The sequence below is a fragment of the Bison bison genome, unplaced genomic scaffold, assembly GCF_000754665.1.
Source record: "Bison bison bison isolate TAMUID 2011002044 unplaced genomic scaffold, Bison_UMD1.0 scf7180017860731, whole genome shotgun sequence".
In the NCBI taxonomy this organism is placed as follows: Eukaryota; Metazoa; Chordata; class Mammalia; order Artiodactyla; family Bovidae; genus Bison; species Bison bison.
This window is the reverse complement of record NW_011491303.1, coordinates 141,860-167,530: the sequence shown is the minus strand read 5'-3', so window position 1 is coordinate 167,530 and position 25,671 is coordinate 141,860. Positions and strand designations below refer to the sequence as shown.

General features: G+C 39.9%; 1 protein-coding gene across 2 annotated transcripts; it reads right to left on the bottom strand.

Moving 5' to 3' along the window:
* Positions 1–6,840: 6,840 nt before the first annotated feature.
* ZNF322 (zinc finger protein 322) lies at positions 6,841–19,594 on the bottom strand. 2 transcript variants are annotated; one of them, XM_010832284.1, is made up of 3 exons: positions 19,277–19,594; positions 18,407–18,495; positions 6,841–11,203 (listed from the first exon to the last, which is right to left on the bottom strand). In XM_010832284.1, exon 3 carries the CDS (start codon positions 11,019–11,021, stop codon positions 9,813–9,815), a length of 1,209 nt encoding a protein of 402 aa, XP_010830586.1. In that variant the 5' UTR covers positions 11,022–11,203; positions 18,407–18,495; positions 19,277–19,594; the 3' UTR covers positions 6,841–9,812. The 2 variants fall into 2 exon arrangements, with proteins under 2 accessions (XP_010830586.1, XP_010830587.1); XM_010832285.1 differs by having other exon boundaries at positions 19,421–19,594.
* Between the last annotated feature and the right edge of the window lie 6,077 nt (positions 19,595–25,671).

Here is a 25,671-nt window from a genome sequence, read left to right as displayed (position 1 = left end):
GTATTATCTTAAAATGTAAATTATGGGAGTGGGTCTGATGAGGTCTTTACAACCTCCAGATATTCTTTGGATTATATAACTTCATTGTTAACACTAGCAAGCGGGTACTCTTTCTGCCCCCTTCTGATGCTTATGTCAGAAGATTTCTCTATCTCCTTTATACTTTAATAAAACTTTATTACACAAAAGCTCTGAGCGATCAAGCCTCATCTCTGGCCCCGGATTGAATTCTTCTCCTCCGGGGGCCAAGAATCCCAGTGTCTTCGTATGATTCAACAACAACCTTTCACTAGTGTTAACATCACCTAGGAACTTGCAGGGGAGAAGGCAATGGCAACCCACTCCAGTACTCTTGCCTGGAAAATCCCATGGATGGAGGAGCCTGGTAGGCTACAGTCCATGGGGTCGCTAGGAGTCGGACACGACTGAGGGCCTTCACTTTGACTTTTCACTTTCATGCATTGGAGAAGGAAATGGCGACCGACTCCAGTGTTCTTGCCTGGAGAATCCCAGGGACGGGGGAGCCCACCCGGTGGGCTCCCTGGTGGGCTCTCTCTGGGGTCGCACAGAGTCGGATGCGACTGAAGCAACTTGTCAGTGGCAGCAGCAGGAACTTGCAAGAAATTTACATTTCAAGGCACCACCCCAGACCTACTGAATCAGAAATATGTTTCAATAAGCCTCCAGGTCATTCGGATGCTGGTTAATCCCTGGTGGCTCAGTCGGTAAAGAATCTGACTGCAATGCGGGAGACCTGGGTTTGCTTCCGTGGGTTGGGAAGATCCCCTGGAGAAGGACATGGCAACCCACTCCAGTATTCTTGCCTGGAGAATCCCCATGGACAGAGGAGCCTGGCAGGCTATCTACAGTCCATAGGGTCTCAAAGAGTCAGACATGACTGAGCACATGTTTGAGAACCACTGCTGTAGTCCATTTTCCTGCCTTCAAAGATGACCTTCTCATGGTATGCCACATAAAGAAAAGATAGTACATGTTGGAAGACAGACTGCTATGTCTGAAAATTTCCTCTCCCAGTAGCAACATTAAATTTCCAAGAAAGTAAATCCTTTCATTCCCATGCTCAGTTGTGTCCAACTCTCAGTGACCTCATGGATGGTAGCCTGCCAGGGTCCTCTGTCCATGGGATTCTCCAGGCAAGAATACTGGAGTGGGTTGCTGTGTCCTCCTCTAGGAGATTTTCCTGACCCAGGGGTCAAACCCAAGTCTCCTGGCTTTCCTGCATTGCAGGCAGATTCTTTACCCACTAAGCCATCTAGGAAGCCCACCTTTTTCAGTAGCATTGAGTTATATCACTCTCCTTATCAGAGACCTCCACAGGTTCCAAACTGACAGAAAATCTAATGACAACTATTTCTTTTGGGGTTCAGGATACTGTGGAAGAGGTTACTTTCACCATCTCAAGAAGTTTTTTTTAAAAAAACAATTCCTGAGAATTCTACTCTTTCATCCCCAAATATTTCCAATGTGAGAGTTTGGCTCAGGTTACTATGCTCATAAAGAATAAGCTTTGTTCTCCAAGTTGCCCCTAAATTTTCAGTTCATTCCTTAATTCCAAACGCTAAAACAACTACGTCATCCTCATGAAATCTATTTCATTAATAGACAATATGCTCCCCACTCACTAAACTCAGTCATATGGTCTCTTCAACTGCTGTCAGAGCAGAGTGCTGAACTGGGACTTTAAGATCCGACAGATCTGTGGTTGAATCACTGCTCTACTGCCGACAGCACCATTATCAGGAATCGTCTCTAAAAACAATTCTATAGTGAGACTAATATCATCTCTCAGGATGGTTGCAAAAACAATAAAAGATTATAACTCAACATAAAGCTTAATCTAAAATATATGAACTCAGGAAATACAAGATTCGACCATCTTAATCATTACCATTATTACACTTATGGTAATTAATCATATTGTATTTGCTTGCTACACATCCATAACAAAGTACCAAAAACTTTGCAGGATTAAACAATCAAAACTTACTGTCTCACAGTTCTGAAGGCTAGAAATGTCAGATCCAGGTGTCAGCAAAACTGATTTTTCTGAAGGCTGCAAGAAAGAGTCAGTTTCATGGCATTCACCTCGCTCCTGGTGGTTGCTGACAAGCTCTGCTCTTCCCTGGCTTGTAGCAGACAACCCTGATGTATTCCTTCATCTTCACATGGCAGTTTCACTGTGTTTGTATCTTATTTTCCCTAATTTCCTCTTTTTATAAGAATGCTAGTCATTTCCATTAACACTCACTCTAGTGACCTTATTTTAATTAACCACATTACCTTTGTTAGGACCATATTTCCAAATAAGGTCACATTCTGAGGGACTGGGACTTCAATATATAAATTTTGAAGAACACAGTTCAATCATTGTGTTAATTATTTGATGTTAACACAAATTAATTTGTGTTAATTAAAATGAAATTAAAATATATTAATTTCCATCTTTATTTTTATCCTATTATGTTGTATAATGACATTTTCTAAACTAGTTATAGGCCACCAAAATGTCTTAAGTTTTAAAAATACTATTTTAAAATTATTTTTAAATACTATTTTAATCAAACAGAACTGTGCTTTACATGGGGTTTAATATGTCCTTTCCTAGGGGAAAATGTCTTGAATTAATTAAATAGTTCCATGAAGAAATTCTCTGAATGAGTTTTAAAATAGTGCTCATTCAATAACAAATAACAAGAATGCCTTATATACATCTATCCTTTAAAAAGAACCCAAAACCTAGACAAGACTAATATTATTTAAATTTAAATATGGGATGAATTAAGGTAGGCCAAGTTAAGAAGATAATATATCTATTGATTTGAAAGTATCTAACATAGTATAGGTTTCCATCCATTTCTACCTCACTGAAATCAAAAAGGTGTTAGAAATTTTGTAATCTAAACTTTTTCCAATCTTACCTTCTGGTGATCCCCAAGAAGATACAATAGCTCTGGCTGAATAAATAAAAAAGCTTAAATTCCTTTTATTCCCCCCCAAGTTAAATTTCTTAGTCCACAGGGATTTTGTCCCTTGCCTTTAATTACATTGATGAAGTTATCTTCATTTTTTTCCAAGGTCATCAAGGTAATTATTCCTGTTTCCAGCATAAGCATTGTTTTTTACACCAGGTAGTGGAGAATGATCTCTTTCTTTCATCATTAATAATATAAACTGCTTGAAATATTCACCTGTCTGATTTTAAAAATCTTAACAATTTCTCATGCCTGTATGTCAGTGGTTCTCAACCTTAGATACTTAGTACAGTCTTTTGAGGAGACTCAAAAAAATGTTTTCTAGGATCAGACCCTTCTGGATTCATTGAAGCAGCATCTTTTTGGAAGAAGTCAGGCCTTATTATTTACAAAATCTTCCCTGTTGATTCTACTGTGAATGCTCTGTTCTTCCCCTTTTAATAATGCCATCTTGGTCTTCAGATTTTGTTGTTCTCTATTCCACAGCAAAACCTGTTTAATAAGCTTTTTTCAAGTATCATATTTCCTTTGTCAGTTGACACTTCTAGATTAAGCTACTAAAAACCCCCAAACATGTTCATTTTTCATTAAACAGCTTTCATATAATGCATAGGCTTGCTGCCAGAAATAATTTACTTTACTATGGCTAAGAAAAGAAGCAACATTATTTGCTAACTCATCAGCATAGAGTTTGAGATGATTGCTGAGATGATGAGGGATTTTCCTTTTTGTACCTCTTTTTAAATTATTATTTCTTGGGGACTATTTTGAATGTTCAAGATGGCCACACATTGTCTTAAAATAGACATCATCTAGACATCATCAATAACCATTGGTCTCTTTTCCCTTAATAGCAGTGATTCAGATATTGGGCCTTCACTCAACAGTCATTACATTCTTAGTTCTTTCTTGGTACATCTCCTCCTAAAATTGCCTGCCGGACCCTAATAGAAATCTTTAAAAGTTCTGATTCAAATGCCTAATATTCATCCTCAATTGTGCAGTTTGGGGAGATGTGTTAGTTCCTCTGATCACCAGGAAACATGGAGTCATATCATTTCCTTGAGAAGGACCCCAGGAGGCAAGTCATTCAGTAAGCACTCAGAAGCCCCAGTAACACAATGTGTAAGAATAGTTGAAGACCTCTTCCCTGTAAGTGACAAATGAGGGATACAAAGAGGCTTATCAAGATTCTACCTACTTCATTTCATCTAAGTCCATGAAGTTACTTTGTAGCTGATTTAGATTATTGAGCAAGTTGCTCTGAAACTGGGCTTTGTGATATCAGATTCAATGGTGCATAAAGTATCGATGTTCAGTAAAGATGCTCTATTGAGACTCTCAATTCTCAGGGAAAGAACATTGAGAAAAACCTCCTCTCTCTTGTCTGTATAAAGACTTAATGCTGCACAATGGAACACAAAGAATGGCCATTTGAAAACTGAGCTTCCCTTTAAATATTGGTTATCTTTTGGCCCACATTCCATAAACTGTGCCTGCCCAGTAGAGTGCTCTATCCATGGATATTGTTCAGTCATTTCTGATCATCAGAGAATAGATACTAGGGAGGTTAGTGATAGGAAATGAATACTTAGAAATAGAGGCAGTATAGATTTTAAGCTGGTGAATTCTGGAATCGGGGGAAGAGAAAAACTAGCAACCCAAACTTAAATAAAAGGGAATGAAAGGACATCTATAGTTTTTTGAAGATGTGAGGGGAAAATCTTAATGAAAGAAATAAGTGAAAAATCCATAGAGAGATAAGGAAGGTTCCAGAGGTTGTTGGAGAGAATGAGCTTGACGTTAAATGAGCCAGGATATTTATTGCTTCAGGAGAAGAAAGGCAGGATAGAGAGATTTGAAGTGGTCAGGAGGGCTCTGGCTACTGGAGGTTTTTCTCAGTGTAGTCGATGATCTTATGGGGATGGTGGTGGTGGTTGAATAGGGATGGAGAATGAGGCCTGAGAGCGTGGGCTTATGACGTTGACAGAGAAGCCAGGTCACAGCAGCAGTGACAGTTCCGTACAACTCCCTTATCAGTCCCCTGCCCAGTCAGAACAACTGATCTGGTTTAAACAGCCTGTTGGCAAACCATGATATGGCCCTACAGAAGGCAATGGCACCCCACTCCAGTACTCTTGCCTGGAAAATCCCATGGGCAGAGGAGCCTGGTAGGCTGCAGTCCATGGGGTCGCTAAGAGTCAGACATGACTGAACGACTTCACTTTCACTTTTTCACTTTCATGTATTGGAGAAGGAAATGGCAACCCACTCCAGTGTTCTTGCCTGGAGAATCCCAGGGGCAGGAGAGCCTGTTGGGCTGCCGTCTATGGGGTCACACAGAGTTGGACATGACTGAAGTGACTTAGCAGTAGCAGCAGCAGCCCCCAAACAAACTGCCCTCGTGTGTTCCAAAGGAGCATCAACTTCTCCACCTGGGAGACAGACTCCTTTTAGAAGAGGTCCGGGAATCGATAGTGAGGAGTTCCACTTGGAATTCTGTATAAAAGACTTCTCTTTGTCAGATGTATTAATGCAACTTTTTGAGCCAGGAAATTAAGACCAAGATTCTCGGGTACAAGAGTGTTGCAGAGAACTTGAAAGTGAGTATAAACACCAGGAGCTACTCCACAAGTCTTGTCTTTTCTTCACTAATTACCAGTTATTTGATGTTATCAGTCACTACTGTTAGTAGGATCCCTATATCTTCTTTCTGCAAGGGTTAACAGCCTTCAGGCTCCCTCACTTTTAAGTTCAAGTCTCCACTTGGGTAGAGTAACAACACAAGCTAACGTTTGGGGCGTGAAACAAGAAAGCTTCAGTTGCATTACAAATCCGCCCCACCCCCGTCATCTCGGAAGCAATGTGAACTATTTCAACTCCGGTGGCATGTGTGTGTCCTGGGAAGCACCTTCCCCTTCTTCTACCCCAGGGACAGTGTGGCACCATCCCTCCTCTACTTATTTGTAAGGGATGTGACTAGAGTTTTTTCCAGAAATATTTTTCACCACAGCCCAGCATCACTTTAAGTGGGGCGCAGGGGTGGGGGGTGTGTGGGGTGGGGGGTGGGCAGGGAATAAGCATGAAAGCCACAGGCCTTGAAATTGTACCATTGTCCCTTCCCCTTTTCACCAATCCAAATTTCAGACAACCCAAACTGTCTTAACTCTTATTATTCTTTTCCCACAGTGAGACCCCCTTAAAACGCTGGGACCTATTCTGTGACAGAGCAAATAGATGTAAACTGGAGCAAACTTTATAATGGGAGGAACACCAATGCCATCATTTTTGCCATCCTCAACAAATGATAAGACAAGGTGGGAGAAAGGTACAACTGGAGTCATATGTGGATTCTTCTTACTGGGAATTGAAAGTTCAAAAATTGTCCTTTGAGGGTGTAGCTTACTCACAGTTTTGCTGGCTTCTGAGTTTTAGCCCACATATGGTTAGTTTAAGCTATTACTCCTCCCCACACTTGGTATGTAATGCAGTGGGGAGGCTCCAATAGGATGCAAAGTCTACAGCAAAGACAGTAATCCCTTCCAGGTTTCCATTCACCCTCTTTAACATCAAAAATTCCCAGGATCCTATTTTTTAAAAATTCCTGGAATTCAAGCGATGGTCCAATGGCTAGTGTCACCAGCAGGCCTAAGGGTCACATGAATATCCACTTTATTCTTTTCCCCTAGCTTTATTGAAATGTAACTGACAAATAAAATATAAGGTACTTAAAGTATACATGATGATGGCTTAATATATGTACACACTGTAAGGATTCTTGAACATCTGCTTTATTGTAACACAAATGAAAGGGAAACGCTTTTTCTGAGTACAGTGGAGGCAAAGATGGAGTTTTCAGAACAATGTTTTTATTTAAGAATTAAGGGAAAACAAAAACATGAAAGCATAGGAATACACTGACTGAATACAAGTGTCTTGTTTGGTCTGAAATCTTGATAAAGTTCCTCTAACTACTTACCTGAGGTAGATTTAGGTTGGCACTGTCTCAAGAGAACCTCCCTCCATTCCAGAAGTTACCTTCTAGTTTTGGTTACAGGCTCCTAAGTGGTCCTCTCCAACCTCAGGTTATTCTATATGAGTAATACCAACACCCTTTTTTCCCCCATGGTTAAAAGCCCTCAGACCTATTTCATACCCTCAAAGTTTTGGTTGAGGGATGGTCCATCCTTAATTTACTTAAAGACTAGAGACAATTACCGGTAAGATTAGTTGAAAGGGGCAGGTCATTGCCCCACCAAAGTTAACAACTGTGCCCTTCTCCAAGTTCTAATGACTAACAAGTAGCCATAAGGACTAATTTTCATCACCACCAAGCCATACATCCAATACTATTTTAAAAATTACAACTGTCAAATATATACTAGTGACAGGCATGATTTTCATCAAAAAGAAACAAATATATCTTGTGTGTTTTATCACACAGAGCAAGTTTTTATGGTGTAAGAGCTAATGAAAATTACTAAAACACATCAGATCAAATAAACTTCCAGGATCTGTTTTCTAAAAGAAAGAAAAAACAGCCTAGAATCAAATTCCTTATCACTATGTTATATCCTCTGACCCTAAGATTATCAAGGTCACCAACCTGTCATTAGAATCAAAGCTTGGAGCCATACGCAAGGTGGCAGTCTAGCAGCTGGCCACCCCCCATGAGTCCAAACACCAATGCTTCTAGAGTTCAGGATCTGCTAAGATGTATCAGAGGACCGCAAATATTTATTCACCAGTCTACAGTACCAAAGACTGTAGGACTCCTAAGTATTTATATTAAATGTCTTTTAATCTGAGGGAAGGGGGGAAAAAAACCTCACAAGCATGCATTTATAGATCCCTGAATTAATTGTTTCCAGAGAATGTTAAAGGTAATCATAATTATACTAAATTGGAGATAAGTGCCTATCCTGAAACCTCTGATGAATGCCAACTCCTTTTCCCTTCTAGCATTTAGAATCCTATTTTACAAGCCAAATGTACACCTTATATTGTGGTGACTTGTCTTTTCCCCAGAAATAAAAAAGTATTCTCTTTCCTTGGCAGAACCAAAATAAATGAAAGGTATATCATTATGAGGCTTGGATTTGCTATAAACAGGATGATGGAGTGGGGGGAAAAAGAAACATTACCAGCTTTTTAGTCAGGATTCTTAAAATTAGTCGTTTCTCCATTAATAACGCATCAGTATGTGTTTTACTCTGTGCTGACTCAGACTTGAGTCTGTCAGCCTTCCCTTAAACACTTTGCAAGGAGTTGATTGAGTATATCTTACCATTGAAAGAAACATGATAAATGAAGTCACAAAAATATGGCAACTAGCAAAATCATAATGATCATCCTGGAATTTGCACTTCTCTGTTGATAACAAACAACTCTCTAAAGCTGAAATTGCAAATACAAGTAATAGTCCAAAAGATATTTTAGGGCGAGGACTGAAGGTATGCCTCAATTCACACCAAGTAAAATGTTGAACATTCTGCCTTATTATGAGGTTGGTCCTCCAAAGGGGAAATTCTGGGGAATGTTTTGATCTAGGATAACTACTCCCCAGTTGTTTAGTTCTTTTCACAACCAGCAGAAGGTTCCCATGCTGGTATCAACACACTAGTCCCCGTTCTACCCGAGAATTAGAAAATCAACAGAGGCAAAGTCAATGTACTTCTTTCCCCAACAGTAACACATGCCACACTTTCTATCTCAATTACAGTCCTTCCTTTTATTGGAGTTCCAAATTTTAAAAACTGAAAGTAAAGCAATCATTCAGTGGTTCAGATAAAAGAAAAGCATCTTTACCTGAGTTACCCATCAGGCCTACTCTGACCTGCTCTAGCTCTTCCCAGAAAACGTTTCTGGGAATCTAAACAAAACGGTTTGCATGTCGACTCCATTAAAAGTCATCTCTACTACAGGGGTCAACTAACTATGAGAACAGTTCTTCTCATACCTATTAAATGTACACAATCGAGTTAGACCTCTTTAGAGGTCTACAAAATGCTCTCCAGAGTAGTTTCTTTGGGGCCCAATAAGGTAGAGATTTCCTGCAAGGATTTTTTTTCCCCCCAGACTTAGGGTTATTTATAGGGTCTTTCACTTATACAAGTTCCCTGGTGTACAAGAACTGATCATTGACAGAAGTTTTTCTCATTCTGAGAATTCATAAGGTCCTTCATCAGATTTTTTTTTTGGGGGGGGGGGGGGGTGGTGGCGTGGGTTGCAAACCCAAGAAAGCTCTCCACTTAATGCTTTTGCCACATTCAAGGCAAATACACAAATTTTCACCTGTATGGCTTCTCTGATAGGTAATAAAGTCACAGTTATGTTAAGAGGCTTTTTTCACAACTGTTGGGGTTTCTTTCCAGTGGGGCTTTCTGATGTCCAATGAGGCGTGCATACTGTCTGAAGCACTGTTTCACAGGGCATTAAAAAAATATCATCCTCTGATCTGAATTCTCTTGGAATGAGGAGAGGTGAGCATTGCTAGATAGCTTTCTCACATTCACTGAACTTGTAAGTTTCCCACCTGTATAAATCCTCTTGTGGGTGATCAGACATGAGCTTGGACTGAGGTTTTCCAAAAACTCAGGGCATTTGTAAGGTTTCTCACTGGAGTGATTGATACGGTTCTATAAAGACAGCTCTCTGGTCAAACCATTTCTCAAGTTCCTACAACTGCAGATTTTCTGGTCCCCAATAAAGTCTGAGCTCTGAGGAAAGTCTGAGTTTGAGTTCTCCATCTTAAATGAGTTCTCTTACATTGTAAATACATCTTTTTTTTTTTTAATGGTATAACAACTTCTTGTCTGGTCAAGACATCTGTGAGGCTTCTGATACATGGGGAGGGCTGAGCTCAAGACCTTTCTCAGCCACATTACAGATATATGGTTTTTCACCGAAGTGGATTGTCTGATGTTGAAGAAGGGCTGAGCTCTGATGAAAGCTTTTATCACAGACACTGTACTTATAATGCAACTCCTCTGTCTGAGTTCTCATTTTCTGTTGGGCAACGAAGTCCATGCCTAGGAGGAAGCCACTGTCACATGCAGACCACTGATGTGGTTTCTCTTCCATGTGAATTCTTTGATGCACAATAAGGTCTGAACTACAGCTGAAGCTCTTCTCATATTCAAGGCATTTAAAAGTGTGAGTGTGAGTTGCCTGGTGCCTGATGAGGTTGGCACTCCGGGTAAAACTTCTCATACATTCCAAGCATTTATACGGCTTCTCACCTGTGTGGACTCTCTGGTGTACAATAAGGTCTGATTTCTGGCCAAAGCATTTCTCACAGGCACCACACTTATAGGGCTTCTCCCCAGTATGTACTCTTTTATGAACAATGAAGGCTGACCGGTGTCGGTAACTTTTCTCACACTTATTACATTTGTAGGGTCTTTCACCAGTGTGAGTTCTCTGGTGGCTAATAAGATCGGATTTCCCACTAAAAGCTTTTTCACACTCCAGACACTTAAACGGTTTCTCACCCGTGTGAGTTCTTCGATGCCTTATGAGGTTTGTACTTCGGCTGAAGCATTTATCACACTCACTACACAGATATGGTTTCTCGCCTGTATGGCTTCGCTGGTGGACAAGCAGATCAGAGCTCTGACCAAAATTCTTGCCACAGATATCACATGTATAGAATTTTTTACCTGCATGCGTTCTCTGGTGTCCTGAAAGGGCTAAGTGGTGCCAAAAGCTCTTCTCACATTTGCTACATTTATAAGGTTTCTCATAACTGTAGATCCTCTGATGTGAAATAAGATCTGAGCTTTGGATAAAGGTTTTCTCACACATATCACATCTATAAGGTTTCTCCCCAGTGTGGGTTCTCTCACACATAATAAGAGCTAAGTTTTCACAAAAGTTTTGCTCATGTTCAAGGCACTCGTATATCTGATCATCTATTTGAGTAATCTCATGCACATGAATAAAAATCTTTTTACCCTTCTGAGGGCATACATGATATATTTTCCTTTTTTGAGTTCTCTGATTATATCTCTCTTCTGAAGTGTACATTTTCTATGGCTCTCTCCTAGGGAGTTTTCCACTGGTCTTCCTGACCCATCATTTTCTTCACAGTCATTTTCTCGATAAGAACTTGAAAGATACATCTGTCTTAGGCCTTTCAGTCATGAGCAGTTCCTCTTTACAAGTTTCCAGCATCACATGCACTCGTTCCTTATGTGGTATTTACAACCCTGTTAGACAAAGAAGAAATATTATTTATATTTCCATAACTAAAATGCTCACAATTAAAATTGCTGTAGAAAAGACAGAATTTCTGCATCAAATTCCACAAGTGCTCTACGTTTTACAGGGGTTGACAGCAGTGGTTTTTCTCTAACTAAAACAAATCAGCAACACATACATGGAAAGTACCAGAAAGAATTGTTTCTTTAATCAACTCAAGTGATCTCAAAACCAGGATTCCTCCTCTTCCCTTGGTTCAACTGAGTAGTCAAGACATCTAATAACTAATATGCCTGCTCTTGAGGAAAACAACCCAAAAGGGACTATGAATACCTGTGCAGTCCTTTCTGTAGAACGTTTGGAAGGAAATGGTTAATGATTATTAGAATTCTCAGTGTAAAGAGAAAGAAAAGTTTCTCTTACTATCATCCTAGCTGTGTGATGTCTGGCAAATTTCTTAATCACTCTGTAGCTAGTTTTTTCATTTATAAAATGGATGAATGATGGAAGTTAACCTCACATCATTGAGTTGAATAATAAGTTAATCAGTATTTCATGGTAAGCATTCTGTGTTAGCTCTTATAATAACTATTATGATAAAGGGATCTAAGATTCTGCTTTGATATGATCATAAGAGCACAAACCTTGCTCAAAAAGAAAAATGACTGTAGCTAAAAGCCTGGGCTTCAAATCTGTCTATAATGCCAGGCTTTTCTTTGTACAGTGAAGAGATATGGAACAGGTTTTCTTGTTTTTAGAGGGATGTACATGTATGGAAATATCCAAAGATTGAGCATCTTAAAGAAGTCCTTATACACAGAAAGATCACAATTATATAATTCTCCTTTATAACATTATTGAAAAGGGCCCTGTGCTCAGAGTCTAACCACTCTACTCCTCCTCCCCAGTAAGGCAGACAATCACATCTTCAAATGACTGGGAGATTAAAAAGGAGAGACAGACAGAAGAGAGACATTGAGGTCTTGCTGTTGTTGTTGTTTAGTCACCAAGTCGTGTCCAAATCTTTTGCAACCCCATGGACTGTAGCCCACCAGGCTCCTCTGTCCATGCAATTTCTCAGGCAAGAATATGGAGTGGGTTGCTATTTGCTTCTCCAGGGGATCTTCCTGACCCAGGGACTGAACCCTTGTCTCCTGCATTGGCAGGCGGATTCTTTATTACTGAGCTTCCTGAGGTCTTTCTACTCAGGCCCTATCTTTTGTAGGGCTACACCACTAGATAAGTTAAACATTCAAGCCCAACAGGAAATACAGGAATATAGACTAACACTAAGGAAAACAATGGGCTGATTCAAGGGAGAAAAAGAGAAAAGTAATAAGCTATTGTATTTATCAACTCGGAGAAGGCAATGGCAACCCACTCCAGTACTCTTGCCTGGAAATCCCATGGACGGAGGAGCCTGGTAGGCTGCAGTCCATGGGGTCGCTAAGAGTCAGACATGACTGAGCGACTTCACTTTCACTTTTCACTTTCATGCATTGGAGAAGGAAATGGCAACCCACTCCAGTGTTCTTGCCTGGAGAATCCCAGGGACAGCAGAGCCTGGTGGGCTGCCGTCTATGGGGCTGCAGAGTCGGACACAACTGACGCAACTTAGCAGCAGCAGCATTTATCAACTACCAATGATATACTAAAGAAGAAACATGAGAAACAGAAGGGAAGAAACACCATTTTCCATATCCTTCACACTTATTCTTTTCAATGATCATTTCATGTTTGACCTTCTCATATATTCAAACCCCCTCCTCTGTCACCTAGGGAATAAAAACTGATGACTGTGCTTTCTATTTTATTGAGAAAAATCTAAGGAAGGAAAAAAACAAAAACACAAAAAACACTTGTACGTGCTCCCACCACAACAACCAACCTCTTGCAAGTGTGGTCATGCACTCCATCTTTCCTTCTGTTACCATGGATGACAAACTGCCCCCGCTCAATCTAAGGACAATCTGTTGGTCGGGGTACTGGATTCCACCCCCTTTTCACCACAAGGACATCACTCCTGCAATTCTGTCCTCTCTCTCCTGCAATACCAATTTGTTCTTTACTACTGAATCATACTAATCAGCAAACTAGCTGTTACCGCTCCTAAAACAAAAGCACCAACAAGAAACTTCTCTCAACCACTTCATCCTCAAGCTACTTTCACTTCTTTCTCTTTACAGCAAAATTCCTCAAAAGAAATCAATCTGTTCATTGTCTTTAATTCTTATCTTAAATCTTATCAAGGTTTCTGGAACATACTACAAATACTCACTTTCACTGCTCCAACAAAACTGCTCCTATTAGAACCTATAAGCCCCTAGGAAATCTGACTCCTAGCTACCCCTCTGACACACTTCCCTGCTCTTCTCATCTGTACTGTATGCCAGTCATCTTGCTCTCCTTGCTTTTGTTCAAACAATCCAGGTTCACTTCCATTTCAAGGTCTTTATGCTTGTAAGTCTCTCCCTGCTAAAGTGCTCATCCTCAAGATCTTCAAGGTTCCCTTTCTCATCTCACTCTAATCTTTGATAAATTGTCATATTCTCATTAAAGCCATAACTGACCATCCTATTTTAAATTATGACACATCTCCATCCCAGATGACCCACACATGCAACACCCCTCCTCTCGTTTCATGTCTTATTTTTCTCTGGACAATGTAAGCCCCTTAAAGGACAAGGATTTTAGTTCATTTCATTTGTTGCTGTTTCTCTAGCACCTGTGACAGTGTCTGGCACAGAGCAAGTATGTTCACATATAATGAGGTACTCTGTAGCTGTGAAACAGGATGAAGGTTACTTTTCTGAACTGATGTGGGGCAGTTTTCAGGATAAACTGTAAATTTTAGAAAGCACTGGTGTAAAACAGTATGCTATATTTTCTGTAAGAATGAAGTAGAACTTAAAAAATTACACATGGATCTATGCATTTGGTCAAAAAGAAACTCAGAAAAGACAGAACTAATGAGTTTGGTTATTATAAGGCAGATGGAAATGGGATCAAAAGGACAGGAAAGTGAAACTGGTAGCAAAGGGTGAAGGAAAGAGAATCATACGCTTCTTTAGTACATATTTTTGTAAAAACACACATTTTAACTTTTTAAACTGTTACATTTCACATATTCAATAAATAAACAGAAAAGCTAGGGGAGAAAATAATTAAAATAGAATTCAAATAAAATTCAAATAAAAACAAAGAAGTCTGTATTTCAAATTAATAATAAAACCACCCAGGAGGGAAATAACTCAAAAAATTCTGCAATACAGTATTAGAATTATATAAACTCAAACTAAAGATAAATAGAACTACAAACAATTACTGAACTATAATTAGTAGGAGTTTTCCCCCATGTTGGTAAAGGTTCACTACTTAATGCACAGACTAGGAATGACAAAATAAGTAAATATAAAGGCAAGCAGATGTCTCACTGTCAGACAAGGGAGTCAGAAACATAGAAAAGCGAAAGGCTAGAATGAACTCTGTATCTACAGTGTTTAACTGGAATTACAAGTATCAGTGGGAAGTCAAAGTTTTGAAGTATACACAGAGAAAACAGAAATGTTAAAGTATTTTTCTTTTTGGTCTCCTAATGTCTGCTGAGAGATCACAGAAACAATGAAATCCCAGTAGTAATCAGCATACCAAGCACTCAGATTTTGGTTTCTAAACACCATTTCCCACTGAAAGTAACCAGGGCTCACTGGAGAAATGGCTAATTTCAGGGTTTAGAAAGTACACAATGAACCTGGTACATCTTGTTGTTCCAGAAAACAAGGAAGTGCTCAAAGAGTGGTGATAATATGCTAAGAGGACCAGAAGCCTCACTGAAGGGGCTGCCACTACACAAATCTGCAACAAACAACATCAAAATAAATACTGACAGTAATAAATTAGTAATACAGTAAGAATCGATGAGTCCGTACTCATTTAAAAAGTGAATATAAAAGGGAGAAGGGAAAGTTTTTTCCTTTATTAAAGAAGCCAACAATTAAATGTAGACGAAATGATGGAATTAAAAACATCACATGTCTAATCAAAAGAAGAGCAACAATTGTTTCAGGCAAAAATACAGTGGATAAAAAGTTTTGAGAATCAGGATATTTACACAATCAGAATATATCTCCCCACTAGACATTTAATAATTACAAAGACAAAAAAAAAGTAATTTCACAGAAACCTGGAAGATGCCATCTTAACTAATGATCAGTTAACGTCATCAATAACAAGATAAAAAATTGTCTCCTAATATGATACAAAGAGAGGAACAGAACATTAAACATTGTAACCTGAATCTCATCAGGAGGAAACTCTAGACAAAGCAAAATTGAAGGAAATTCTGCCAAATAAATGGCTTAAACTTAAAAAAAAAAAGTCAAAGTTATGGAAGACAAAATCTGAGGATATGTTCCACAATAAAGACATGACAATCAAAGGAAACGGGTGATGGTGGATTGGATCTTGGACAACAAAAATAACTCTTCTTTTCCTAAAATGACATTAGTGGAACAACTGGCTAAACTCTAATAATGTCTCAAGATCAGATAATAGTATTATATGAAAGTTAATTTCCTAACTTTGATAACTGTAATGATAATAAAAGAGAATAGACTTGTTTTTAGGGAATAAAAAATTAAGTATTTAAGACAGGCTTTTTCAACTAGCATTCTGGGAAAGAATGAAGCCCTATGGAAAATGATTTGAGTAACTATTTTTTTAATTCTCTCAAAGATGCATATAGCTAGCAGCACTACATGGGAGAGAAGTTAATTCATTAAATACCTATGACTTTAGGCTTTCATTCTCTTAGGATTTTAGGGCTTAGCATGTCTTAGGACTTTAGGACTTAATTCTCTCATCATTTGAGATGAGGCATTATGTTTGTAACTTACTCTCACAAGGTTCAGAAAAAAAATGTACACAGAGGTACATGTATGTACAGAGGAGTAAGTAGACAGACTCATAAAATAAATACAGTAAAATGTTAACATTTAGGGACTGTGGGTGAAGGGTGTATGAGCATTCTTATATTATTTTACAACTTTTTGTAAATATGAAATTATTTCAAAATTTAAATGTATCTTATTTTGCGTTTTAAAAACATGGGAGCTGAGAGTTGGTATACTATGCTAGCTGAAGTTGAATGTTCAAACCCTGGAATCAGATTTTGGTTCGAATTCCCACTATGTTCTTTTGTAGCTATGAGAACTTGGGTAAGTTACTTCCTTTAGCTTTCATTTCCCTTTTGATAAAATAAGGAAAATACTATTACATGTCTTAAGGAGTTGCCATGAGAACTAGGATACTGTCAATAAAGGACCTGGCTCAGGACCTAGGTGCTCAATTAATAGATGCTCAGTAAATGGCAGGTTCTATTATTTTCTTAATTCCATCTTCAGGGTCACAAAAACCCTACCATTTCTTGAGGTCATCCTCTGTGTCTGTGCCTGTCTTTTACACACAGCCTTGTTCAAAATGCATTAAAATAATTAACTAAATAATAAATAATGAAATGACTCAATCAGTTAATGATTAATATGAAGATTATGCAAAAACTAGAAAAAAAAAATTTACAGAGAAATGTTAGAAGGAAAAGGAAGGCTTCAGAATCACAGCTATGTAAAACTTTGGAGTCATGCATACAGCTACTATAAGACAGTGGCTTTCCAGGAGTTCTATCTTATTAAAATGTGTACTACTGTTAAGGTCAATAGGAGAGTTAGAGTATAAACACAATTCTGAGCGTGGTCATAGCCTGGTAAATGAAGTATAATATTCCTTAATTTTATCAGTTCAGAGTGTATATTTGCCCTAAACAGCCAATAATTTGTAGGGCACCAATGAAAAAAATTAAAAATAAGGAAACCATTTTCTTATACATATTTGAGTCTTTAAGATGGATGTCAGCACCTAGAAAATAATATACAGTCTGGCTGTCAAAATTTAAAGTAAATCATGATACTTCCCCACTGAAAAATACTGTAACTGTTTCTACCACACTAACAATAAAACCTAAGATTCTCACTATACCACCTAACATAGCTTTTCTGCCTCCCATAACACATCAGAATCTTTACACTTGCTTTATCTACCTAGAATGCTTTTCACCCAAGGAGTTTGCTCCTTTATTTGACTCAAGTCTCTGAAAATTATTTCCTCAAAAAGAGGCACATCTTGGCAACTTTAACTAAAATAGCTATGTCCCCTTAGCATGTATTATCTCTCTCCAGAGCACTTATCATCCAACTTTGTGGTATTTTATATCTGTTCATTTGTTTCTCTCTCCTATTAGAATATAACTTTCATTATGGTTAGGACTTAAGTCTTTTGTTCATTGCAATATTCCTAGTGTCTAGAATATGTCTGTTGAATGAATGAAAAATATGAATGAATATCAGAACCAAAAAAGAGTCATCATTATCCTCTAAGCCTCAGTACCAATCTAGGCTAGGCTAACAGCCCTGGCTGTTTCAAATGGCAAACCAAAATATATCCTTCAAGTCTCAGCTTCAGAGTACCCTATGCTAAGAGGTTTCTCTTATCTCATTCTAGGAAAAGACTGGTTCTCACTTCATGGCTAGGATTGGAGTGCACAGAACAGGCAGGCTGGCGGTAAAAGTCCAAGCAGACAGGCTGAGTGTAGAACTTCAAAGACCAAGGCCATCCTTACAGTTAAAGGATGTATGGGACAAGCAGATTAAAGTCAATAAAGCACTATCTATTAATGCTTAATGTATCAGTCCCCAGGCTAGGGATTATCTCATTTATTTTTCAATGATTACATGGATTATCTCATTTCATCTTTCCAAGATTGTAAAATAGGTATTATGAGGAATGTTTGTACCTTACAGATAGAAAAATGATACTCGGGGCAGTTAAATAACTAAGAACTCACAGCTAGTAAATAGCAGAGCCAGGATGTAAATATCCATCCTCTGACTCCAGGGCCTGCATTAAGTATACTGTCTTTTGGGGGCTGCAAATCAATCATGAAGGAATAATTAAAAGCCTATGGTGAATAAGCATGTTGGAAAGGAGTAGAAAATACACTAACATTGGTAGGCAGGGTTACCTCAGGAGCTAAGAAAGGGTCATGATCTTCTTTCCAAGTATCTTCTCCCATTTCTTCTTGTTCTCCTCCAGTTTCCCTCACGTGTCCCCTAAAACTCCACCATTTATATGGAAACACAGTTTGCTATGCTACTTACCGTAACAAGAAAGACTCAAGACTGTCTTCCTTTTGGCTCCAAAAGGTCTCCAGTCCACAGTTATTAACAATACTCAATTCTTGCCTCTCCTGGAGGAAAAGTCAAAAATGTAGAAATTTAAAATTTTTGTGAAATTTTAAATTTTTCTGGCGCTGGACATCTAAAAATCGGTTCCCTTTACTTCCCAGTCTGGTCAATATCTTTCAATCATAACTTACCTCTTCCCACCTCTCCTCATATTGTTTTCTCCCAGAGAGCTCCAGACAAAATATTGAGAGTCCTTCTGGGTAATGACTAACTTCATAATAAAGCCCTGAATCCTGTTCTACTTGTTTCAATTTTTCGCCTCTGCTAAGCGTATTATCTTCACTTAGATCAATGACCCATTCTTCTACCACTATAAACCTCCAGATGCAGTTGACAAGTGCATATGACAAAGTTGTATATAATGTCGGTTTCCAATAATAATTATGGGATGATTAAACCAGATTCTTCTGCATACAGACTAGATGAAACATAACCGATCTCTGCCTTAAAGATGGGGATGGGTGGTGGGTGGAGAACTCCATTCAACGTCCTTGTTTTTTTTTTTCCCCAGAGTGCAAGATAAAGATCGCTTTAAAAAGTACCCGGCAGTGTTTACTATTATTATCTCCAGGAACCATAGTACTATGCTTCTCTTCTTTCAACTTTTCATTGACCACCTTTCAGTCCGCCCTCAGGGGCGGTTTCAGATCCTGCATCGTCGAGAGGAACAGAGGCTGCTCCTATCAGGCAGAGGCCGAGGGGTCTCCAGTCCCGCCGAACCCCTCCACATATCCCTGGGCCTCGCAGGCCATGCCCCTCCCAAGCCCCGCGGGCCGCGCTTACCCCGGCTGCAGCCGGCGCCGCCCCTCTGCCTGGGAGGGCACTTCCGGTTACTCTCCGGACACTCGGGGTTTGGCTTTCCCTGCGGCCGCAGGCTTCGGAGGGTGAACCTAAGGGCCCACCTTCGGGAAAAGAAGGAAAGCAAACCTGGGAGGCCGACGAGAGCCAGGAGCATCCTTCTTTGCGCGGCTCGGCGAGGGTAGCTGGGGCCAGGCCATCCAGTGTGCGATTTAAGGGCCAACAAGGCCAGCTAGCTTCCCGAGCCCTTTCAGCCTGGCTGGGAAGCGGCCGGCGCAGCCCCGCCCCCAAGAATCACATGATCTCCCCGGTTCCGAGACCAGGGCGCTCCATCCCCGGCTTCTGGGCCAATAGGGACCGAGCCTTTGAAATGGGGGGCGGGGCCCTGGGGCGCCTGCGCTCCAGGGACCGTGGTGTTCCGGGGGCGGAGCTGAAGAGGACTGTACTTAAGGGTACTTTCTGATTCTGCGGAGGTATGCAGGGTGACTAGAGGACCCCACTGCCAGCTTGTCTAGGAAGAAGCAACCCTGTGTATATTACAGTTTCCGACTTCTGTTCTCTTTCTTCAAGGCTGTTGAAAGAGAACTGTAGGCCAGAGTAGCGTCACAAGAGATGGACGCCTCCGACCCTGGGGAAAACACCCGGGAAGGATCTGAAAGAAATTGAGGCTCCCAAAGCACAGTGGAAGCGTTCCGTCACCTAAGATGTGGCCAGAGAGATGGATAAAATGCTTTAAAGAGGGGGTAGTGTTGGCTTTTTGTGGGTGCAGGAAACTGCAGAGGAGGATAGATCTGCTGTGATTGTAGAATGTTTCCCAGTCCTTTATGATTGTCTCCAGGGCTGCAATCAACTTAAGTAATCACATGTTTGGGCTGGAGCAGAAATGAGTTTTCTTTCAGATTGAAGTAAATGTATCTATATCTACATCTCCCCCTGCTCAGTTGTTCAATGAAAAAAAGTTTCGTAAAAGCCCTCAGACATCAAAGGGGAAGGATGAATACTGGGAATATAGAGAACAAAGACTTGAACTGGGAGAACAATACTGAGATTAGGGAGTGATGAGAGCATCATCAGTGTCTTAACACTCTTCAGTTCAGTTCAGTCGTTCAGTTGTGTCCCACTGTTTACAACCCCATGGACTGCAACACACCAGGCTTCTCTGTCCATCACCAACTCCTGGAGTTTACTCAAACTCGTATCCGCTGAGTCCGTGGTGATGCCATCCAGCCATCTCATCCTCTGTCATCCCCTTCTCCTCCCGCCTTCAGTCTTTCTCAGAATCAAGGTCTTTTCCAATGAGTCAGTTCTTCACATCAAGTGGCTGAAGTATGGAGCTTCAGCTTCAGCATCAGTCTTTCCAATGAATATTCAGGACTGATTTCCTTTAGGATGGACTGGTTAGACCTCCTTGCAGTCCAAGGGACTCTCAAGAGTCTACTCCAGCACCACAGTTCAAAACCATCAATTCTTTGGCGCTCAGCTTTCCTGATAGTCCAGCTTTCATAACCATACATGACTACTGGAAAAACCATAGTTTTGACTAGATGGACCTTTGCTAGCAAAGTAGTTACTCTGCTTTTTAATATGCTGTCTAGGTTGGTCATAACTTTTCTTCCAAGGAACAAGCATCTTTTAATTTCATGGCTGCAGTCACCATCTGCAGTGATTTTGGAGCCCCCAAAATAAAGCTGCCCCAAAATGAACACTGTTTCCACTGATTTCCCATCTATTTACTGTGAAATGATGGGACCAGATGCCATGATCTTAGTTTTCTGAATGTTGACTTTTAAGCCAACTTTTTCACTCTCCTCTTTCACTTTCATCAAGAGGCTTTTTAGTTCTTCACGTTCTGCCATAAGGGTGGTATCATCTGCATATCTGACGTTATTGATATTTCTCCTGGCAATCTTGATTCCAGCTTGTGCTTCATTCGGTCCATCATTTCTCATAATGTACTCTGCATAGAAGTTAAATAAGCAGGGTGACAATATATAACCTTGACATACTCCTTTCTGGATTTGGAACCAGTCTGTTTTTCCATGTCCAGTTCTCACTGTTGCTTCTTGACCTGCATACAGATTTCTCCGGAGGCGGGTCAGGTGGTCTGGTATTTCCATCTCTTTAAGGATTTTCCACAGCTTGTTGTGATCCACACAGTCAAAGACTTTGGCATAGTCAATAAAGCAGAAGTAGATGTTTTTCTGGAACTCTCGCTTTTTCGGTGATCCAACGGATGTTAGCCATTTGTCGCTAGAGTGACTTTGAGGAGGCCAAGGGCAAATGAGAAGCCACAGCAAGACAGTAGGAGGGGCGAAATCATGTTTAGAATCAAACCCCATACCCTCCAGAGACACTGAGAGGGCTCAAACATACCTTAACACTCTTACGTTCAAGATAAACTAATTATGTTCCTAATTCTGGAATTCTTCCCCAGAGGAGCTACAACTTAGTTTTATGTTTGTTTTTAATGAAAATTTCTAAGGAAGGCCCAAATATTCTATACAGAGCCTTTTTAATATTTGAAATCATTTTTAATAACTTCAGAGTATGTGATATATTCCAGATGTTGTTCTCATTTTACATGTATTATCTCATTATTGTGTTGAGTCACTAAATCACATCCAACTCTTTTGCTATCCCCAAGGACTATAGCCCGCCAGGCTCCTCTGTCCATGGAGTTTCCCAGGCAAGAATAGTGGAGTGGGTCGCCATTTACTTCTCCAGGGGATCTTGCTGCACCCAGGGATGGAACCCATGTTTCTTGCATTGTAGGCAGATTCTTTACCACTGAGCCACCAGCACCTCCTAGTATCTGTTTAACTTGTAACAAAAATTCTATAAGATGTTTGTTATTATTTTTATCTTAGGAGGAAACTGATGCAGGAAGAGATTGAGTAACTTGTCCAGGATCACACACTTAGTAACTAGGGAAGCTGAAATATGAACAGTCATACCAGAGCCTGTGCTTGCCAGGATTGTATTATATGGCTACATCAATAGTAGTGATTTTGTTGTAGTAAAATTTTGAATTCTGATCTCTGCATTGTGTATAGGAAGGTCTCAGTAAGTGTTGAATTGAACTCTGTAGCTTTTTCTTTAAAGATGCATTGACCCAAGCAAAGTGCTCATTTTATTCATTGTTTCATTTACTCAACAGATGTTTGTTGAACACTTCCAACTCACCAGACAGTAGGCTGAATGTTAGGAATTTAAAGGTGGGAAAGACTCAGTTCCGTTCCTCTGAGGCTTCACAGCACCAGGTGTCACATGGTGTGACAAAGGTAGAAGTTACATGAATTAGTCTGGGAACAGGAAGAGGGCGCACTTATTTGAGAAAGGGTCAGAAATGACTCTGTACAACGTGGGACTTGAGGTGAAGCTTGAAGATTAGAAGGAAGGAGTTGAAGATGGGGTTGGAATGGAGGATGGGAAATAGGTCAGAGATTTTCTAATGTGATTTCAACTCATGAATTTTATCTTGTAGGAAATGGGAACCCATTCATAAAATAGTTCAGTTATCCCCAAACTTAAAATCTTTAAAAAGTATGATTTTGTTTTAGTTTTAAATACAGAGAGTGGCAAAGCAGGAAGCCTGGAAACCAAGATAAAGAATAAGAAGGAGCAGCCAGCAAATTAGGTAAATGAACAAAAATAGGTCATGACAATCAAGGGAGAATTTCAATTAAAAGGTTGTTGAGAACAATGTCAAATATTCTGAAAGATACTGGATGAGATAGCACCAAAGATTATTGGATAAGGTTTACATGATAATTACTATCTTCTAGGTACCGTTTTAAGCACTTTATAGTATTAGCTCTGGAGAAGGCAATGGCACCCCACTCTAGTACTCTTGCCTTGAAAATCCCATGGATAGAGGAGCCTGGTGGGCTGCAGTCCAAGGGGTCGCCGAGAGTTGGACACGACCAAGTGACTTCCTACTTTCACTTTCCACTTTCATGCATTGGAGAAGGAAATGGCAACCCACTCCAGTGTTCTTGCTTGGAGAATCCCAGGGACGGGGGAGCCTGGTGGGCTGCTGTCTATGGGGTCGCACAGAGTTGGACACGGCTGAAGCGACTTAGCAGCAGCAGCAGCAGTATTAGCTCACTTAATCATGCAACAACCCTATGTGTTTTAGTCCTTACAATAAGCCCCTGTTATAAATGAGGAAGATGAGGTACAAAATTTGGGCAAAATCATGCAGTTGATAAGAAGTAGAATGGGGATTTAAATTCTGGGGGATATGGCTTCTAAGTCCGTGCTTGTTACCACTACTCTATTCTATCTCTCTAAAGCGGCTCTGTGGAGTTTAGGAAAAAAGAGGTTTTCATCTTTAGTAAGGGAAGTTTCTGTGGAGTGTGGTGGAAAGGGAAATAGAGAATACAGGCAGTATCATCATCTTCTGAAACATCTTTCAGAAGCTTCGCTATGAAGATGAACAAAGACCATCTCTAGCATAGAACATAGGACTTAAACATCGGGCAGGGCCTGAGGCTTCAGGGTGCAGGAGATTTTAATATGTTGTTAAAGGATAAAAGTCAGTAGAGAGGTTGAGGATTCAGGAAAAGGGTATTTGATGTAGAGAGGCCACTTAGGAGACAGGAAAAGCTGGCGACTGCAGTACAAAGAGGAATTACTCACTGCAGTACAAAGAGGAATTAGACTTGAACAGAAGGTATCAGAGATCAAAGCAGAGAAATGTATCTGTATTGCTTTGGTCTTGTTCAGAAATGATTAAGTCCAAATTAAAAACCAGTAACCTGACCTGCCTCCTGAGAAATCTGTATACAAGTCAAGAAGCAACAGTGAGAACTGGATGTGGAACAACAGACTGGTTCCAAATAAGAAAAGGAGTACCCCAAGGCTGTATAGTGTCACCCTGCTTATGTAACTTACATGCAGAGTACATCATGAGATATGCTGGACTGGATGAAGCTGGAATCAAGATTGCCAGGAGAAATATCAATAACCTTAAATATGCAGATGACACCACCTTTATGGCAGAACGTGAAGAACTAAAAAGCCTCTTGATGAAAGTGAAAGAGGAGAGTGAAAAACTTGGCTTAAAAGTCAGTATTCAGAAAACTAAAATCATGGCATCTGGTCCCATCACTTCATGGCAAATAGATGGGGAAAAAGTGGAAACTGTGAGAGACTTTATTTTGGGGGGCTCCAAAATCACTACAGATGGTGACTGCAGCCATGAAATTAAAAGATGCTTGCTCCTTGGAAGAAAAGTTATGACCAACCTAGAGAGCATATTAAAAAGCAGAGACATTATTTTGCCAACAAATGTCCATCTAGTGAAAACTATGGTTTTTCCAGTAGTCATGTATGGATGTGAGAGTTGGACTATAAAGAAAGCTGAGTGCTGAAGAATTAATGCTTTTGAACTGTGGTGTTGGATAAGACTCTTGAGAGTCCCTTGGACAGCAAGGAGGTCCAACCAGTCAATCCTAACGGAAATCAGTCCTGAATATTCCTTGGAAGGACTGATGCTGAAGCTGAAGCTCCATACTTTGGCCACATGATGTGAAGAACTGACTCACTGGAAAAGACCTTGATTTGGGAAACATTGAAGGTGGGAGGAGAAGGGGACAAGAGAGGATGAGATGGTTGTATGGCATCACTGACTCGATGGAAATGAGTTTAAGCAAGCTCCAGGAGTTGGTGATGGACAGGGAAGCCTGGTGTGCTGCAGTCCATGGGGTCACAAGGAGTTGGACATGACTGAGCAACTGAACTGACTGACTGACTGAATTAATGTATTTTTAGAAAATAAATCACCATGTTTATGCTTCAACAATGTTAATAGGATAGCATTGCTGTTTTTTACCTCCTGATTTCCTAGGGTATCTCAGATTTTTCCACTGTAGTATAACCAAACAAGAGGAGAATGAACAAATGCCTCAAAATGGCTTCTCACAGTTGTAAAATTCATTTGGGTGTCTCATGTATCATTAAAATTTATGCAGTTTGCAGTCTAACCTACGGTCTATTTGGGCACTGGAAATAGGAAATTTTTTAAAAAATTGGTTCCTATCATTAATAAATCATAGTTGAAAATGAAATAGATATTTGCTTAGTTCATGAAAAATCTGTGAGACAAATTACTAATTTCCTCCCCCACATTCATGGTACTAACACCAGTCAGTGGTGACTTTTCTTTTCCACTTTACAAAACTTAAGCTCAGGTATCTTACAATACCCACTGTCTGTCAGTCAATCAAGATGGATTTTGCTTTGCTATCCCTGTGCATGAGACAGTCAGTTCAGTCTTAAGGACCTTGAAATTTTCTGAAGTTCAGGCTGCTCAGAAGAGTAAATACAGTGGGGATGGTACTCTGAAAAGCTAGAGGAAAAAACATAAGTATGAAGGT

Coding starts and splice junctions, on each gene's coding strand:
- ZNF322 (XM_010832284.1), bottom strand. CDS start 11,021: ATGTACACTTCAGAAGAGAGATATAATCAGAGAACTCAAAAAAGGAAA.